The sequence below is a fragment of the Podarcis vaucheri genome (assembly GCF_965113315.1).
Source record: "Podarcis vaucheri genome assembly, chromosome: 8".
Taxonomy (NCBI): domain Eukaryota; kingdom Metazoa; phylum Chordata; class Lepidosauria; order Squamata; family Lacertidae; genus Podarcis; species Podarcis vaucheri.
In genome coordinates this window covers 60,189,597-60,206,555 of record NC_138766.1, presented here as the reverse complement: position 1 = coordinate 60,206,555, position 16,959 = coordinate 60,189,597, and the positions used below count along the sequence as shown (strand labels likewise).

At 40.9% G+C, this 16,959-nt stretch overlaps 1 protein-coding gene across 3 annotated transcripts in view; it reads right to left on the bottom strand.

Annotated features, from left to right (window-relative positions):
* LOC309538361 (uncharacterized protein C8orf34 homolog) overlaps positions 1–16,959 on the bottom strand; it is a 97,965-nt gene that overhangs the window by 50,374 nt on the left and 30,632 nt on the right. For all 3 annotated transcript variants that reach the window (XM_082233834.1, XM_082233835.1, XM_082233836.1), the window contains exons 3-7: positions 16,324–16,455; positions 13,103–13,231; positions 7,961–7,989; positions 6,808–6,977; positions 5,165–5,331 (exon numbers count right to left, since the gene is read on the bottom strand). In XM_082233834.1, the coding sequence (XP_082089960.1) occupies positions 5,165–5,331; positions 6,808–6,977; positions 7,961–7,989; positions 13,103–13,231; positions 16,324–16,455 (627 nt within the window). The remainder of the gene's footprint in view (positions 1–5,164; positions 5,332–6,807; positions 6,978–7,960; positions 7,990–13,102; positions 13,232–16,323; positions 16,456–16,959) is intronic.

The following is a 16,959-nucleotide window of genomic DNA, read 5'->3' as shown; positions in this document are numbered from 1 at the left end:
GAAAGAACCCCCACCTAATTCACTGTAGAATGACAAGTTCCCTGTTTGCTGGACAGAGATAGTGACCAGATCAGCTGCTGGAAGCCCTTTGCCTGCCTCAGTGGACTACTGAGCAGGAGGTGGATGGGAAACCACAAGCAATTGTATTAGAACAGTGGTTGGTGGCACAGATCCCCCTGGACTCTTTGGGGGGGGGGTAGAGAAAGAAGTATCACAGAGCTGACAGGTGGGGAGGATCTGTGAGATCACCTCCTGGATCTCTGAAGATGTGCAGGTGCACACCTAGGGAAAGAACCTGGGAGATTCACCTTCTAAAACTGTAGCCCCGAACACTGAGCAAAGGAGAAACTGCAAGACAGTGCCACAGTGAAAGGAACCACTATGGTCAAACATGCCTCATTCCTGTGCACAATTGCAGTGGCAAACTGGAGAGTCCCCCTGGGCAAGCCACAGAAAAAGCCAGACCTAACTATCAGAAGAGGAGGAAAACCACCAAAGCAACATTCCTCTCTGAGCTGTGTCAATTCACTGGTTTGATCAGGGAACAATAATTGCTTTTTAAATGCCTCCTAGTTTAAGGATCAAGGAATTTGGGATCAGCAGAGTACTCTCTCATGATTCCAAAGGGTTGTTAGACAAGCTGAACAACAAAAGGAGTTTTGGGGCTAAATGTGGCCGCGTCTGCTGAGGGACAAAATGGCAGTCCCACCCACTTTTGTGCAGCTGTGGAACCCGTCTGCTCCAGCCAAGTCTCAGCTGTGGCCCAAGGAAGCAGAGGATGAACCCCAGCCTCTGCAAATCCACCCCACAAAGGCTGCTTGCCAAATGCTTCCCACAAAACAACAGAAGCACTGACTAAGACAAATGTCAGAAGCAAGGACAAGTAGCAGAGGAAAAGATAAGTTGAGAACGGAGGAAATTATATTCCAAAATGTACATGCTCCCTAGTGCCACGCGGGGTTGAAAAGTTGTTGAACTTACAGGCTAAGTGAGCACCCAAGTGTCTTTGACTGCAGACAGGCTTGGACTGGAGGGCAGGATGACGCCTCCCCCTGGAAAACCGGTGAAAGGTTTTCTGGAAACTTCCTGTCAGATCCAGTGGGAGGAGTCATCTCTGTGACCAACTGTATGCCATTGGCAACAGGCATGCTGCCAATGTGAATTATCTCAGTAAAACTTCACTGTACCAGAACTGGACTACTCGGAATTCAATCTAACTCAAGAATGCGAAGGGCATTTTTAATCCAATTTGTATTCTGGAAAATGGGCTCCATTTCTTTTCAGGGATTAGTCCCAAATGCAACCTTCATAAGCATTTTGAAATAGGGCTTACTTTAGAAATGTAAATATATCAGAACCAACTACAGCCAAAACTCCCATTAAGGTAACTGAAAACTCTGTTTCCAGCATTATTATAGAGTCTGCCTTACTAAAACAGTGATCCTCAAAGTGCTACACTGGCACAAGCCCCATTCATTTCTATAAAGCTTCTGCTTCAGTGAGAATTTTCAGAAGTGGCAGCAGATTGTCTGCTGTGATTTATAGCTGCCAGGTCTTAACCATTCACTGTGGAATTAGAGAAACATCTGCGGTGTGTTGAGCTTGGGGAAAATGAGGATATTTTCTGTTCTGTTCAGTGGAAATTTACTCTTTGTTGCTACACTCCAATAGAGAGGACAGCATCTGGATTTTAAACCACCTGGGCGAGCACCATGCTACCTCTGGGCTCCGTATTATGCACAGCACCTAGCACTGTTGGTACATGATAAATCAATGCGGTGATAATCAATGCATGTTTAGCCTGGAGAAGAGGAGGTTAAGGGGGTGATATGATAGCCATGTTCAAATATATAAAAGGATGTCACATAGAGGAGGGAGAAAGGTTGTTTTCTGCTGCTCCAGAGACGCAGACACGGAGCAATGGATCCAAACTACAAGAAAGAAGATTCCACCTAAACATTAGGAAGAACTTCCTGACAGTAAGAGCTGGGTTAGTGGGTAGGAAGAACAGGTAGCAAAATGCCCGGAAAAGACAAGGTGGTGATGGTTTGGCAAAGGATTTATGGGCAAAATGGGGTTTTTAAAGGATTTTTAAGAGTCTTAATCCAGACATATGGAACAGAATGGCAGAAAACACATGTGAAAGTCAGAAATAAAGGTGGCCAACAGCAGATGAGTATGAACAAAGAACAGATAGATTTTTGGTATAAGACTTGCTGCTGTCCTTTGTGGAGGGTGGGGTGGGGGAGGGGAGGGTCATAGAGCCCACAGCTGTCCTCGGGGGGGGGGGGCAGTGGGATCAGGTTGAGATAGCTGGTGCTTCTCTGGTCAGATACTGTTCTATCTCCAGCTTCCCCTTTTGGGGGGGAGGTGTGGGACAAGTAATGCATTACTACCTAACAGACATAACTAGAAAATATTAGACTTACACACCGTGCCATTCTGACTTGAGGCTGGCAGTATTCCTGTGCTTTTAACAGGTGCTTATAGCAGAAATCCAGAAGGGGAAACCTTTTCATCAGATCTGGAATGGATTTTGGAATTTTAGCCCGCCGCCCCCCCCCCACTGCCTTTTTTGTATGTTGTGATGGAAATAGTCTGATCCTAGATACACAACAACTCAGTTTATAGTAATTCATGAATAGTAATAATAAGCAGAGTCTTGTTACCTTTAACCATATTTTGCTAAAAATACAGATTTTCAGTAGTGAACGCCAGTTCTAATAATCTAATTTAAATACTGAGTTTGCTAGTTCAACATTCATATTCACATGAACTCCTGAATATCTGATTATGTTGCAGCTTTACAACTCCCTCTTCCCTCGGGCCACTTGCTCTTGAATATAATAGGCTGTTTTTTCTAATTAGGCTTATCTCCGTGGATTTTGTGCCAGAATAGGCCAAATTGCTAATGTGCGGCAAAATCCTATACAATTTCGCTTAGAAGTAAGTCCTTCTGTTCTGAGATCCGTGGGATTTACTTCTAGATAAATGCTTGCAGGACCACAACCTTACAGCACAACTCTGTACACATTTGCCAGAAGTAAAGCCCAGTGTGTTCAAGAAGCTTACCTTTTTTAAAAGTGTATGTAGATAACAGCCTTAACCTCTTTTTATGTATCCTTTCTACATAAGAGTACAAAACACTTATTAAGTTGGAGGAACTGGACATAGAGGAATCAATGAAGTGATCAATCTCTCAAAAGGGCAATGATTCTGATTACAGCTTACTTGGTTAACCGTAAAATTGTATTCTGTATAAACACAAACCATTCATTCATTCATTCATTTACTCCTGTCATTCCTTCAGTAACTTCAGTTTAGTTCTCTCCTCGCCCACTCCTACCCCCCCCCCTTAGAGCAACCTTTGTGAGGTAGGGATAGACTGAGAGAAACTGACTAACCCAACGTCACCCAGTGGGTTTAAATGGCTGAATGATAATTTGAATACAGTGGTACCTCAGGTTAAGTACTTAATTCGTTCCGGAGGTCCATACTTAACTTGAAACTGTTCTTAACCTGAAGCACCACTTTAGCTAATGAGGCCTCCTGCTGCCGCCGCGCCGCCGGAGCCCAATTTCTGTTCTCATCCTGAAGCAAAGTTCTTAACCTGAAGCACTATTTCTGGGTTAGCGGAGTCTGTAACCTGAAGCGTATGTAACCTGAGGTACCACTGTACAGATCTGCCCTATTCTAGTCTAACACTCTAAAAATCTAATCACTGTGGCATACAGGCTCCAACAACAGTATATGAGAAGGGGGAAAGGCCTTAAAAAAACAAAAAAGACTTCAGTTTGTGGTCTAAACTAGCAGCTTCCACATTACACAGAAAAAAAGGACTTAACAGATGTCTCACATTAAATCTGGCATCAATGTGCCACAAATACAGCAATTACTAAAACTCATTATAATGTGCTAATTAAAACCATGGCATAAATAACCTTGAATATATCTTCTGAACATATTTAAAATGCACACTTCCAACAAATAAGCTAAAATAAAAGAGGGGATAGTGAGAAACCCAAACTATTGTTTTAAAGGAATATTACCAATACTTAAAAAAAAAGAACAGCATTAAAGAAATGGGAAGGTACCATAGCTCAGTGACAAAGCACGTGTGTTTGCATGCAGATGGATCAGATTCAATTGTCAACCATCTCTAAATAAAGAGGATAAGGTAGGAGGTGATACAAGAGACATCTACTGAGACTTTGGAAAGTTGCTGCAAATCAGAGAAGATTGGCAGTCTTCAACGTTTTCAGGTTTAGGACCCACTTTTAATTCAAACATGCTTTTGGGTCTTTCTTAATCTATTACCATATATCTGCACGGTGCTAGTGCTCCTGTTGTGACCCACTTTGGATCAGGCCATGACTCACTAGTGATCTCCACTAGTGGAGCAGACAATACTGGGATAGAAGAACAGTAAGTCTTAGTATAATGCAATTTCCTGCACTTCTAAGAGATTCTTCAGCTATGGCTACATACTTTGTTCACTAATTTGTATAATCTAATGTTATTAAAAAATTGTGCGAGACTTTCCAGTTAAACTGTATAAATGAAACCACAGGGGGAGGAATGCGCATTGATTTAACCAAATACATATTGTTATAATATTGCCTTTAGGAAGACTAACAGAGCACCATATTATTTTAGCAGCAGCCAAGGCTAGGCAAGCAGCTGACAGCGTGGAAACAAATCATTTGAACGAGTAAGGGAAGGGCTAAAATTAGTGCGACGTTGTAGGGAAATGGGTGACTTCCTAATGATGGAAGGCAGCACAGTTAGTAACGACAGAGGTGAAAGAAGGAAAATAAAGTCCAGCTCTGGATTCTTTTTTGGGTTACTTTGCTTAAGTCTATCCTTTCGGCCCATATATTTATTTGAAATAGCCCCAACATTTAAAAAATGAATGTTATGACATCATCTAAAGAACCTGAGGGCAATAATTTCCTGTCTTGTTTTTTGGGGGGATTTTTCCAAGAACACAAAGCATGTAGTCATGTCCCCATATGTGATACAGCCTTATGAAGAAAGTCATAAGGTGACACTGGATTTTGCGCAATAGGTGTCAACCACATACTACAGGAGGGGCAGAGTAAATGCAGCAATGGCAAAACCACATTTGAACTTGCTCCGTGAGTGAATTAAGCTTTTAAATTACCCAGCAGTTCCATAGCATCATCTTCATTGTCAATATCTTCTTCTGTTACTGATGGAACTGTGCTTTGTACAGAATCAAACGAATCCTGGGAGAGCATGGCAGCGAGTAGCTTCTTATGTTGCTGCTGCTGGTGTTTCAATCCTTTAGTCTTTGGTTCCATCTTTAAACTAGAAGAAAAAGAATTGCCTCTTTGATTTGTCAGTCTCTCCATGAGAGCACCTGGGGGTGTCCATTGACATCTTGGGAGAATTCATAATTTTATCTTACTAAAACAATTTACCGTGACCAACACAAGATAATACATATGAAGGAGCTGACTTGCAGGCAGGCTGCTATGTCCACATAGCTGGGAACCACAAGCATAATTCCAATCCATAATTTCATATTTATTCCATATTTATTATTATTATTATTATTATTATTATTATTAATTTATATGCCACCCATCTGACTGGGCTGCCCCAGACACTCTGGGCAGCTTCTCCAAATGTTCTTGAACTACAGCTCCCATCGTTCCCAACCCTTGGCTAGGAATGATAGGAGTTGTAGTCCAATAACATATGGGGACTCAATGTTGAGAAAGGCTGATTTAAAATGTTTCAGGAATGCAAACCCATGTTAGCAGATAAAATAGAAAAAGTAAAACATAGCTTCAGTCTATTTCATTCTTGCATCATCACACAACTCTTCTTTAAGAAACTATTTGTGGTCATATATTCATTTTGCCCTAAATATAGTCTTAGGAGGCCAGCTATTTACTACTCTTCACCAGAACCTAATATTTGCACCTTCAGCAGATACCACTATGCTAATACAAAGTTTCAGCCACATTCAAACCATAGCAAATGACAACCCACTGAGGCAGAGAAGGTTCAGCACATCCAAATTGTTGTACACAGTATTCCTAAGGAGTTAATAAAATGAACATTCACATTTTTCACTGCAGCTGTGTCTTCAACAGCCCTTCAGCTCCCACTCCTGACAAACCACCAAATTGCCTTTTAAGCTCTCAATAATGTACTGTTAAAATTGATGTAAAAACATTCTCCATCACATTTAACATTTAAAATGATCTGACAATGTTAATAAATTAGCACTTTATTAGTGCTTGAAAGAAAGATTATTTGCAAGGAGTAGAGTTACTAAACTCAAGGCTAAATAATTAAGTTGAATTAAATAACCATCTAATCAGATGGTATTATATGTTGGAATCATGTAAACACTGTAATTAATACTTTAATAATTAATTAAATTGAATTAACTCCTGGAAACAGATCTGTTACTCTGAGATGACATGCATTTAATCAGTTGCTATACAAAGACACCTGTGCAGGTCTAAATAGGTACCTGATTTGAACTATATGTAGATAATATTGCTATTTTGGTTCTTCTACAGAATTCCAAACAAAAGACGTAAGGTGAAATATTTTACTGACCTAATTTTAGTGCATGTGGCAAACTGCCTTACATAGAGCTCATTATAAAACGTAAGTTTTATTGACCCTCATGCAACCCGCCATTTCATGCAGATGCTAGTCTAATTTATGTAGCTAGAGAGGCTAAACTCAGGTTGTTTTATTAAGATAACCAATAAGGGGACAATTTTAGATGTTTGGGTTTTCGGTAAGAGCAGCAAAGTTTACCTTCCTCCAGGACTGCTGCTATCTTCGCTATCCCATTGTTCCATTTTGCTTCTTGGTATTGGAGGCTGCAGCATTTCGGCAGCCAATGGGTCTGCATCGTTCTCTTCGCGGCCAACCCATTCTCCAACAACACGGGGCCGTAAAAGGGGAGCATTAAAGGCTGCTGCGTCCTAGATAGGGAAAATGATACTTTAGCTGCTTTCTTATTTTCATTCTCTCCCTGGAACGTTTATATAATGCTTAATGGCAATCATCTCTTATTGATACACATCAAGCTCAATAAATACAATGGAGGAAAAATAGTTTAAAACTAACTATAAAAAATCGTCAGTAGGCACTGAAAGTTCAACAGCAAGGGAGACTGTCTGATCTTAGCTGAAATATTAAATGCAAGCTTAGAATAACAGAGTTACACTGGACTCTTCTAATGCCCCCGGAAGAAAGAAAAGATTGTCTATGACGTATGTATATATATATATATATATATATATATATATATGCGCATCACTAAATATCTGCTTTCATACCAAAGCATTTTATGTTTATAGAACTGATTTTGTTTGAATATATTTAAAATGAAATTTCAAAACATGTGCAAATGTTTTCTTACTAATGCAGTGTTCAAAAACCCCATTGTTCTCTAGGCACGTTTTGCGACAGAGAATTTCATTAGCGCAAGCAGTTTCTGAGCTCTGGGCACAGCACTGCACGTAAGATTTCAGATTAAAACTGCAGAGTGAAGGGAAAGGAGGATCTTTTTCTGCTTCCCCACTTCAATCTACTCTCTGAAGACTGGAGAAGAGACCTTCTTGAGAATATTAGGGGGGAGGTCAGGGGAAGGACTAGAGCATGTGAAAAATGAACATAATATTTTAGCTGCAGTTCATTCATTTTCAGCTTTGTATTCCTGTTAATAAAAAAGTGTGCCTAGACATTCCATTGTTGCGCCCGTAACCTAGATTTAAGGTGCCATTTAGCTCCTAGCTTTCATATCTCAGTTTCTAACACTGCACTAATGGTATGCATGCCTTATCATATCTGTTCCAGATAGTTGTTATTTGTGTTTTTTGTATTTGTGTGCCTTCATTGCTTCAATGTAGACACTCAGAGGCACACACAGAACTTGTATCATTTAACGAGACGGAGCCCTTACCTTATCAATCTCATCAGAAATGGCAATGCCTACAAATAAAAGAACACAGCTGTAATGTATTTTAAAAGCAGATTAATAAACCAGTCTACTATTTTCTTGCATATCTCATGCCTTCTGTGTAAAACTAAGGAGCTGTGGTAAGGATTTTTTGGGGGGAGGGTATTTTAAGAAGATAAACAATCATGCAAACGTGTTTCTGTACTTTTTTTTGCTGCTGTTTTATTTCAGGAAGATAATGGGTTACAAGTTAAAGCTGCCGGCCCCCTTGAATGGTCCTCAGAGAGAAAGAGAGAGAGATAATGCAGGAAGCAAGACCCTCCAGAGCTCCCTTGAATGTTCTTCAAGTCGCCCCAGAGTGCTTACATGCCCTCCCTTCCCTTTGTTTGTCATGATCACAAGATTGAGATTCGAAGTTTTTGCTTATGTTTTCTAACCTCATTTACTCATTATGTCTGAACCTGAACAATCTATCTAGTCTCAACTATGGTTTATGGGAACAAGCTTACAATCCTGTCTTGTTTTTCTAAACCAGGGGTTGTCAACCTGGTCCCTACCACCCACTAATGGGCGTTTCAGGATTCTAGGTGGGTGGTAGGGGGTTGTATGGCACAAGCTGAATCATCCTTCCATCGAGCACTGGTGGGCGGTAAGGAAATTTTACCATCAAGAAAGATGCATTAGTGGGCAGTAGGTATAAAAAGGTTGACTACCCCTACACCAAACCATGGTTAACCACTAGCCACAGCTCTCAGCTTGGACCAAAACAGCAACTGCAGTCAGTTGAAAATGGAAGCAAGAGCTTCTAATCTTCTCCATATGGTGCCACCAGAGGAGAGGGGAAGAGGGTGGGTATAAACTCAAGGTTTATCCAGGTACATTCTTGTAGTGCAAACCTCAGAGCAGTTACCGTTCTTCCCTTCATGGAAACTTCAGCTAGATAAAAAGTCCTTATGGGATCAAAATAACACAGTTGCATCCAGCCTAACATTTTTCCTCTAAACACTAAAAATGCATGCATAGTATCAATATGGTATAAGTTTGTTAAACACACTAGACAAATGTTGGGTTCCTATTTTCTTAAAAGTTTTTCAAAACTGCCAATATACTGACCATTTTTTCAGTCTGTATGACTTCCTTTTATTGACTTTTGTGTGGAAAAAAGCATAATGTACTGCCAAGTAGAGTAATTAACATTTTATGAACACATCGATGTGTGTGTGGAAATACTAGCCATTAATGGATTTTTTCCCACTCTCCAGTTACAAAGTACATATATATCGAACAAAATACACTTTGCTTCCAGCAGATAATCTGTTTTTAATCCTGTAGAGATTAATTTAGGAATGAAAGTACATCCCGGCATCTCTAGTTGTGTGGGTGTTTGCAGAAGCTAGAAAACAGAAGCAAGCTCCAAAGACTTAATTTAGCTCGCTCTTCACTTAGACAGCTGCTCGCTACAGCTACGAAGAGAGACAAAACCACCTTACTCAATCTTGGTTTGGTACGTCTACAAATACGATATACCCCTTGAATTTTAAACTTTGCATTTCCCCCCTCCCTGAAAATACAATTATATTCAATACACTATCTAAACCATCAGTAATGATGGTGAACGGCAATGAACCCCAGACATATCCATTTCCTCTTTTTCTAATACTGAAACCCTGAGTTTTTACGCATGCACAAGAGAGGTATCATCAAGCTCAGCAAAGCCTCAAGGTTTGCTGAAATACAAAACATTATGGTGAAAAATATCTGAGTGATAATTTAAAAAAACACAGAGAACAGTTCAATGGCCATAAAAAACTTGGTGGTCTGCATGCCAGTCGGTTTAACATGCTTTGTGATCATGAAATGCTGACTGTGTAATAGGAGAAAAATTATTTAAGGAATTTATATACCCCGCTTTTCACCATATGTCTCAAAGTGGCTTACAAAAACAAAATTCAATAAATTGTTAGGACAGCATTCATGGTACAAAGGCCTGCTAAAACAAAACTGCTTTAACCTGATGTCTGAAATTTAGCAGGGACACGGTGCCTGCCTTGAGTTCTAATGTGAGGGAATTCCATAAAGTTGGGCCCATTACACTGAAGGCATGTCTCCTCATTGAATAATGCTTCTGGTCCATAGGGTCCAGAGAGCTCCTCCATCTGATCTCATGGAATGGAGTGTCCTAGTACAAGGCACAGCTGACTGAAACTCTGAACAGGAGCACACTACACTAAAAGGTTTTGTTGCAGGTCCTACTTGTGCCAATTATTATATTTATCCCTTTATAATTTGACATGGAATCAGGACTTACAACTAGTTTACTCCAGTGTGGCACCCCTCCTGACAAAATAAAAAGCTTATTCCTTCATATCAATTGGCTGCATGTCATCACTGAAAAGACGTCAAGTGGCAATTTTAGCTCTTGTGGTTCATAAACTGAATCTCTGGAATTCAAGACTATTTAACAGATAATAATTCCCTAGTCTTTTTTATAGGCTTATTTGACAGTTCCCATCCACTCATATAAAAGCTTGTAGGTCAGATCCACATCACTGTCTGACCAAGAAAGTTGAATAACCACAGAGCCTTTATTTCTTAGTCCTTGATCTTTTACTTGACTCCCAGACAGCTATTTCTTTCAAATAAGTGCAGGAAGAGTGTGCTACCACAATTTTAATGTAACCCAGGTGATTTCTAATCACAGTGGTGGAAAAGAAGGCACTGTTGCCTTTACTGGTTTCCTTTCCGATATCTCAATTAAACAAATTCTGTTGGTGTTTATTGCACTTTAAACAGTCTATGGCAATGCATTTTTCTGAATTGCCAGCAGATGGCCTTACTAAAGATCCCATGCTTTTAACAGCTGAATTAAATGCCTTTAACTGTTGAATTAAACATGTTGGTTTTGATACACCACAGCTGGTGCATCTTTCAGAGCGAGTTTAGCTTATGTGAGTAAAACGGAACCATGCTCATTCTGTACAGTACAGTTGCATTGACTTTAGAATTGGTTTACTCTGCAGCCAAGAGGAGGACAACCAAAATGGTCAAAGGCCTGGAAACGATGCCTTATGATGAACGGCTAAGGGAGCTGGGCATGTTTAGCCTGGAGAAGAGGAGGTTAAGGGGTGATATGATAGCCATGTTCAAATATATAAAAGGATGTCACATAGAGGAGGGAGAAAGGTTGTTTTCTGCTCTTCCAGAGAAGCGGACACAGAGCAATGGACCCAAACTACAAGAAAGAAGATTCCACCTAAACATTAGGAAGAACTTCCTGACAGTAAGAGCTGTTTGACAGTGGAATTTGCTGCCAAGGAGTGTGGTGGAGTCTCCTTCTTTGGAGGTCTTTAAGCAGAGTCTTGACAACCATATGTCAGGAGTGCTCTGATGGTGTTTCCTGCTTGGCAGGGGGTTGGACTCGATGGCCCTTGTGGTCCATTCCAACTCTATGATTCTATGATTTACACAGTGTCTAGAACAGGTCAGTTGGTCATGTCCGTGGAAAAACATATCTGGACAATATAGAGCAATCTATCTTTAATGGAAATGCAGGAAGATATAGTGAAGCAGCTCTTTAAGAATGGAGCACAGTCTTCATTACTGAGATATCTCAGTATCTCCACACTACTGAGTAAAAGGAAACCGCTTTATAAGTAGAAACCCAAAGCAGTATTTGGCAAAAGGACAAATTTGGAGACAGTTCACCTTCTAACAATGTAATTCCTTCCTCCTCCTCTTTGAAAGGGGCAACAGCGACGCAAATTAATACAAATTTAGGAATTCATATATCACTATGGAATTTAGGGTTCATTGTGTATGTGCATGCATAAGCACATATTTAAATGCCATCCATCCATCCATAAATAAATAAAAGTGTGCATAGCTGTCACTAGTTATTAATATTATAAACTTTATGGTAATGACAACTGCAAGAAGGACTAATGGGTATTACAGGAAGACACCGAAGAGCAGTAAAATGATATGGAAAATTATAATACCTGTACTTGATGTATTGACATTGGTCTTATGTTTGTTACATGACCTTTCTTTGCCAGGGTAATAGAACACTGGCATAGAGGCTGGGTGTGGGGTCTTAGAAGGAGTTGGCTTACGTACCAATTCACACCCACCATCCATTTCCACCCCTCCAATGGACTATTCTGTCACCATATCTCAGCTGATATGTTGGAATATACTCTACAGCGGTGGCAAATATCCAAGATCCACTGGCACAGGCACTGGTTTGTGTCCTAGCCAGTGGGAATGGGGCAAAGGAATGAACAAAAGAAAACAGATCTCAGGTAAGCATGTTTTTTCCTTCCAAATAAATGTTCTTAGGATCAGGGTGTCAATCTCAGGCAGCACTTTGATTTTGTTCATTATGTAATGGACAAAACAAATTGCATTATTTGATCAAAAATGGTATCACTTAGCAAATGCAACACAGATTACATTTTTTTTTAATAGCTTGCCTTAAAATGTATTGAAATTGTATATTAAAATGTCAGTCACAGAAATTTACACTGAAGGCGTACACTTGTGAAATTGACAGAGCAATGAACATAAAGAAGGGAAATTCTAAAGAATCTGTTGGCTTACTATATTTCAATTACAGTTTACTACAGGGCCATTCAAGGGCGGGTAACCAACCATTCAGTAAGTCATATTAACTATTTCTGAAAAATATGCAAACATGGAAAACTGAATTACATTTTTCTGGAAGCGATTGCCAAGAATTCAGTTGGGTACTATAATCATAAAAATGTGCATTTTATTATCAAATGAAAAGGCATGTCATTGTTTCCTGAAACTGAAATACAAAGCTCTTAGTGCGCTGCATTTTCTGGCATCTGTTCAGGTTTTCGATTTTTAAAAATGAATAAAAGCAAGCAATATAGCTTTGAACATTTTCAACTGTGCTTCAAATTGTGCATAAGCAACACTTATTCAAACTTAATCCTGCCCTACAGGCACCATAAACTATATTTTAAATGAGTTTTTGAAGATTTGGTTTGAAGAATCTGGGATCATAGGCAAATTGCCTTTAGTAGTTATTCCTAATCTGTGCTCCTGCAACTAAGACCAGCCACGTGCCTTTTCAGCACATGGCTGACATGCACATAACATCAGCATTAATCAACTTACTTCGAGAAAGATTCTCCAGGGCTTTACCCAGCTTCTTACTTTCTTGAAGAATATGGTTTAATTCATCAAAATCATGATGCTCTGATTTTGTCCTCCAGTCCCATTTGGGGTGTTCTGCTGATCTTGGCACTAAAGTAAAATGAAGTATATTTTTCTTATTTCATATTAGAAAAATTGATAATAATGAGCCTGCATGGAAGACACAACTTTCCCAGTGCTACCAAAGCCTTCCCCAAACTTGCTTCATCAGTATTTTAATTATCACGCAGCTTTGTTTCTATCAAAACGGATTTTGCAGTCATCGCTTTTACCTACAGTGCCCTGGTAACAACAGAATGTGATCATCTGGTGTCACTCTCAAGGGACCCACTCTCAGGAAACAGAGTCAATGTTAGCACAGGGAGGAGCCTGTTGCTAAGGGATGTCAGGCCTGTTGCCAGGGATGGACAGGCTGGGCACTGTCCCTTTCACTGCCTCCCTGGACTTTCAGATGCTTTTGGCAGTGGGCAGCAGTGTCGCTTTTGAATGTAAGCAACACTAAATTCCTATCTGGCCTACCTTGCCATGGATGGTGGCCATCATTGGCAATGTGCCAAGGACTTCTGCAAGTCTTTCAGTGGCTCTGAGTAGTGGTTCCTTTCGCAAAATTTGGGACTTCTTAGATTACTCCAGTGGTGAAGAAAGGAAAAGCGTTTCTGCAGCTCCCTTCCCAGCCCAGTGGTAGGGGAGAGGGAGATTCAGCCTTCATACAACATTTTAATTATATATTTCCCCCTCCCTCCACAAAGTTCCCCATACATACATACAAAAAAATAATAATAATCCCCCATTAAGAATACCAGTTTCATTGTTTACGTCTGCCATCACTATACTGTAGTAATTTCTTATGGGAGATAAGAATAAGAATTAGGGTAATTCCCTAGTAATACTTTCGACCTTCACTGGCTTTATAGTCACCATTTATTTGAAATCACAATTTCCATTTAAAATCAGAATAGAAGCTAGCTAAAACCCTTGTCTTATTACCTGAATTATTATTATCTCCTAATACCCAGCATGCAAAGCAAGTAACTACAGTGCACTAGATTTGTCATGGTTTATGTATAATGTTATTTTAGATTTCCCCCTCATTTCATAACAAAAATGCTCTCAATTTATAACAAAAATGTACTTGCTCATGTTATCCCTTTTTCGATTCCCTCCCCTCAAATGTTTAAATAATCATTCGGTAACTCCTATTCCCCCCAAAAAAAATTCTGTTGGCATTCATTACACTAAAATGGCAAATGAGCACATTTGTGTTATATGGTGGAGTCGGAAGATACGTAAAGGGAGAAAAATGTCAGTGTTGTCAAGAATCTAAGCTGATGGTTTAATCTTAATTTAACTGCAGCCAAATAAATATGTCATGCTCCTAGTTACAGTGGTACCCCGGAGGCGAACGCCTCGCGAGACGAAAAACTCGCAAAACGAAAGGTTTTTTCGTTTTCGAGTTGCCTCGCAAGACGAATTTCCCTATGGGCTTGCTTCGCAAAACGAAGTTTGCCCCGGGGACAGCGGGTCTTCTCTTTTGAAGCAAGGGGCTGCGGGGAGATAGCAATCTCCCTGCAGCCCCTTGCTGCAAAAGACGTCCGGGGGAAGCGGGGAAGCGAAGCGCTTCGCTTCCCGCTGCCCCCGGACCTCTTCTGAAGCAAGGGGCTGGGGGGAGATAGGATCTCCCTGCAGCCCCTTGCTGCAAAAGACGTCGGGGGAAGCGGGGAAGCGAAGCGCTTCGCTTCCCGCTTCCCCCGGACCTCTTCTGAAGCAAGGGGCTGGGGGGAGATAGGATCTCCCTGCAGCCCCTTGCTGCAAAAGACGTCGGGGGAAGCGGGGAAGCGAAGCTCTTCGCTTCCCCGCTTCCCCCGACGTCTTTTGCAGCAAGGGGCTGCGGGGAGATGGCTTCTCCCGGTGCTCCGAACCCGGGCGGGGGGGCAGGGGACACCTCCCGCCGCAGCGGGGACACCTTTTGAAGGCAGGCGGGGGGGGGAGCAAAGACTTTGGCCCCCCACCCGCCTTCAGAAGAGGTCCAGGACCTCTTCTGAAGGCCGGCGGGGGGCAAAAGTCTTTGTCCCCCCTGCCTGCCTTCCCAGGGGCTTTTAAATCGCCCCGGACAGCGGATAAGTCCTCCGCTGTCCGGGGCGATTTTAAAATGCCGCCCGCCAGCATTTTAAGATCGCCTGGACAGCGGAGAAGTCCTCCGCTGTCCCGGGGTTTTTTTAAATGCTGGGGGTGGAAAGAAAAGCCCTTGTCCCCCCCCCAGACTTCAGAAGAGGTCCGGGGACAGACTGTCCCCGGACCTGGTCTGAAGGCGGTTTCCCTAGGAACGCATTAATTGATTTTCAATGCATTCCTATGGGAAACCGTGCATCGCAAGACGAAAAAACCGCAAGACGAAGAGACTTGCGGAACGAATTAATTTCGTCTTGCGAGGCACCACTGTACCTCAAAATAGGTACAGAATGAGGGATGTGTGGATGCATAGCAGATGCACAAATGAATCATGTAAGGTGTACTAAAGTGTTACAAGTGTAAAAAGGTAAGGTAAAGGTAAAGGACCCCTGGACAGTTAAGTCCAGTCAAAGGCGAATATGGGGTTGCAGTGCTCAATTAGCTTTGAGGCGAAAGGAGCCAGTGTTTGTCCACAGACAGCTTTCCAGGTCACGTGGCCAACATTACTAAACCGCTTCTGGCGCAACGGAACACCATGATGGAAGCCAGAGTACTGGGTATTTGGAATCTATGCAATGAAAGGAATAACCTTTTACCACCCATACAGTAAATCCTGTACTATTGTTACAAACAATTACAAATTTATCTAGCGGCTGTGGAGTAATATTTCCTCCTAAATATTTTAAACTGAATATTTTATCATGCTCATTATTTTCCCTTCTCAAATATACATATTTGTTCAACCATAAATTGTTTCTACATGAGACACCATCATGCAGGAAACAAATGAAATAAAACAATATGACACATATAATGTTTTAAAACAAATTATGTGCATATGAAATCATAATATTATGACAAGCAACCCACATTTGAAATAAGAGTTTTTCATACTGACACATTTAAATGTAAAAGTGCAATCCCTGGTTTCAGTCATATTTCATTTCTTAAGAATCACAAGGTAAAAGTTTGAAGAAATCATTCATTATTAAATATGCTATACATTTCCTTACAAGATTTGGACTCTGGTGATGGGGGCGAAATGTTGGATACTGCAAGGTCACTCTTTGATTTTTTAGGCTTCTTTGCATTTGTCTGCCAGGGTTTATCATAGCTTCTAAAATCTCTTCTTGTTCCTTTATTTTCTGCTGGGGGAAGAAATAAGATTGTATTTGCTTAGTAGGGTTTTTTTTAAGGCAGATATGTAAAACATACCTTGATAAAAACAAACTCATTCAAAATAAGGTATACTGTAAAATATGCATGTAGATTGTGGCTCAGTTCACTTGTGACAAAATGTGTGCACTTCCAGAAAGGAGACTGTGGCCACTTTACTCCTCCTCTGGTCAGCCATGTACTGCACCGCAAAGGAAACACATGAACATTTTGATATATATTTTTTAATTGAAAAGTAGCTACAAGAGGCTGTCTGACCGGTCAGAGCAACAACAAAGGAGGGTGCTTCTTAACCTCTTCCCTCTTTTCCAAAATCACCATTCCAAAGGTGTATTTCCTTTTACAGGAGAAAAGACAAGGGTCCCATATCTTTTCACCCAACACACACATAAGCCACTTAGGGGGAGGTGGACAAAGGCTTCACCATCATACACCCATTCCACCACTCAAACTAGCACCTTCCTGTGAAAGAA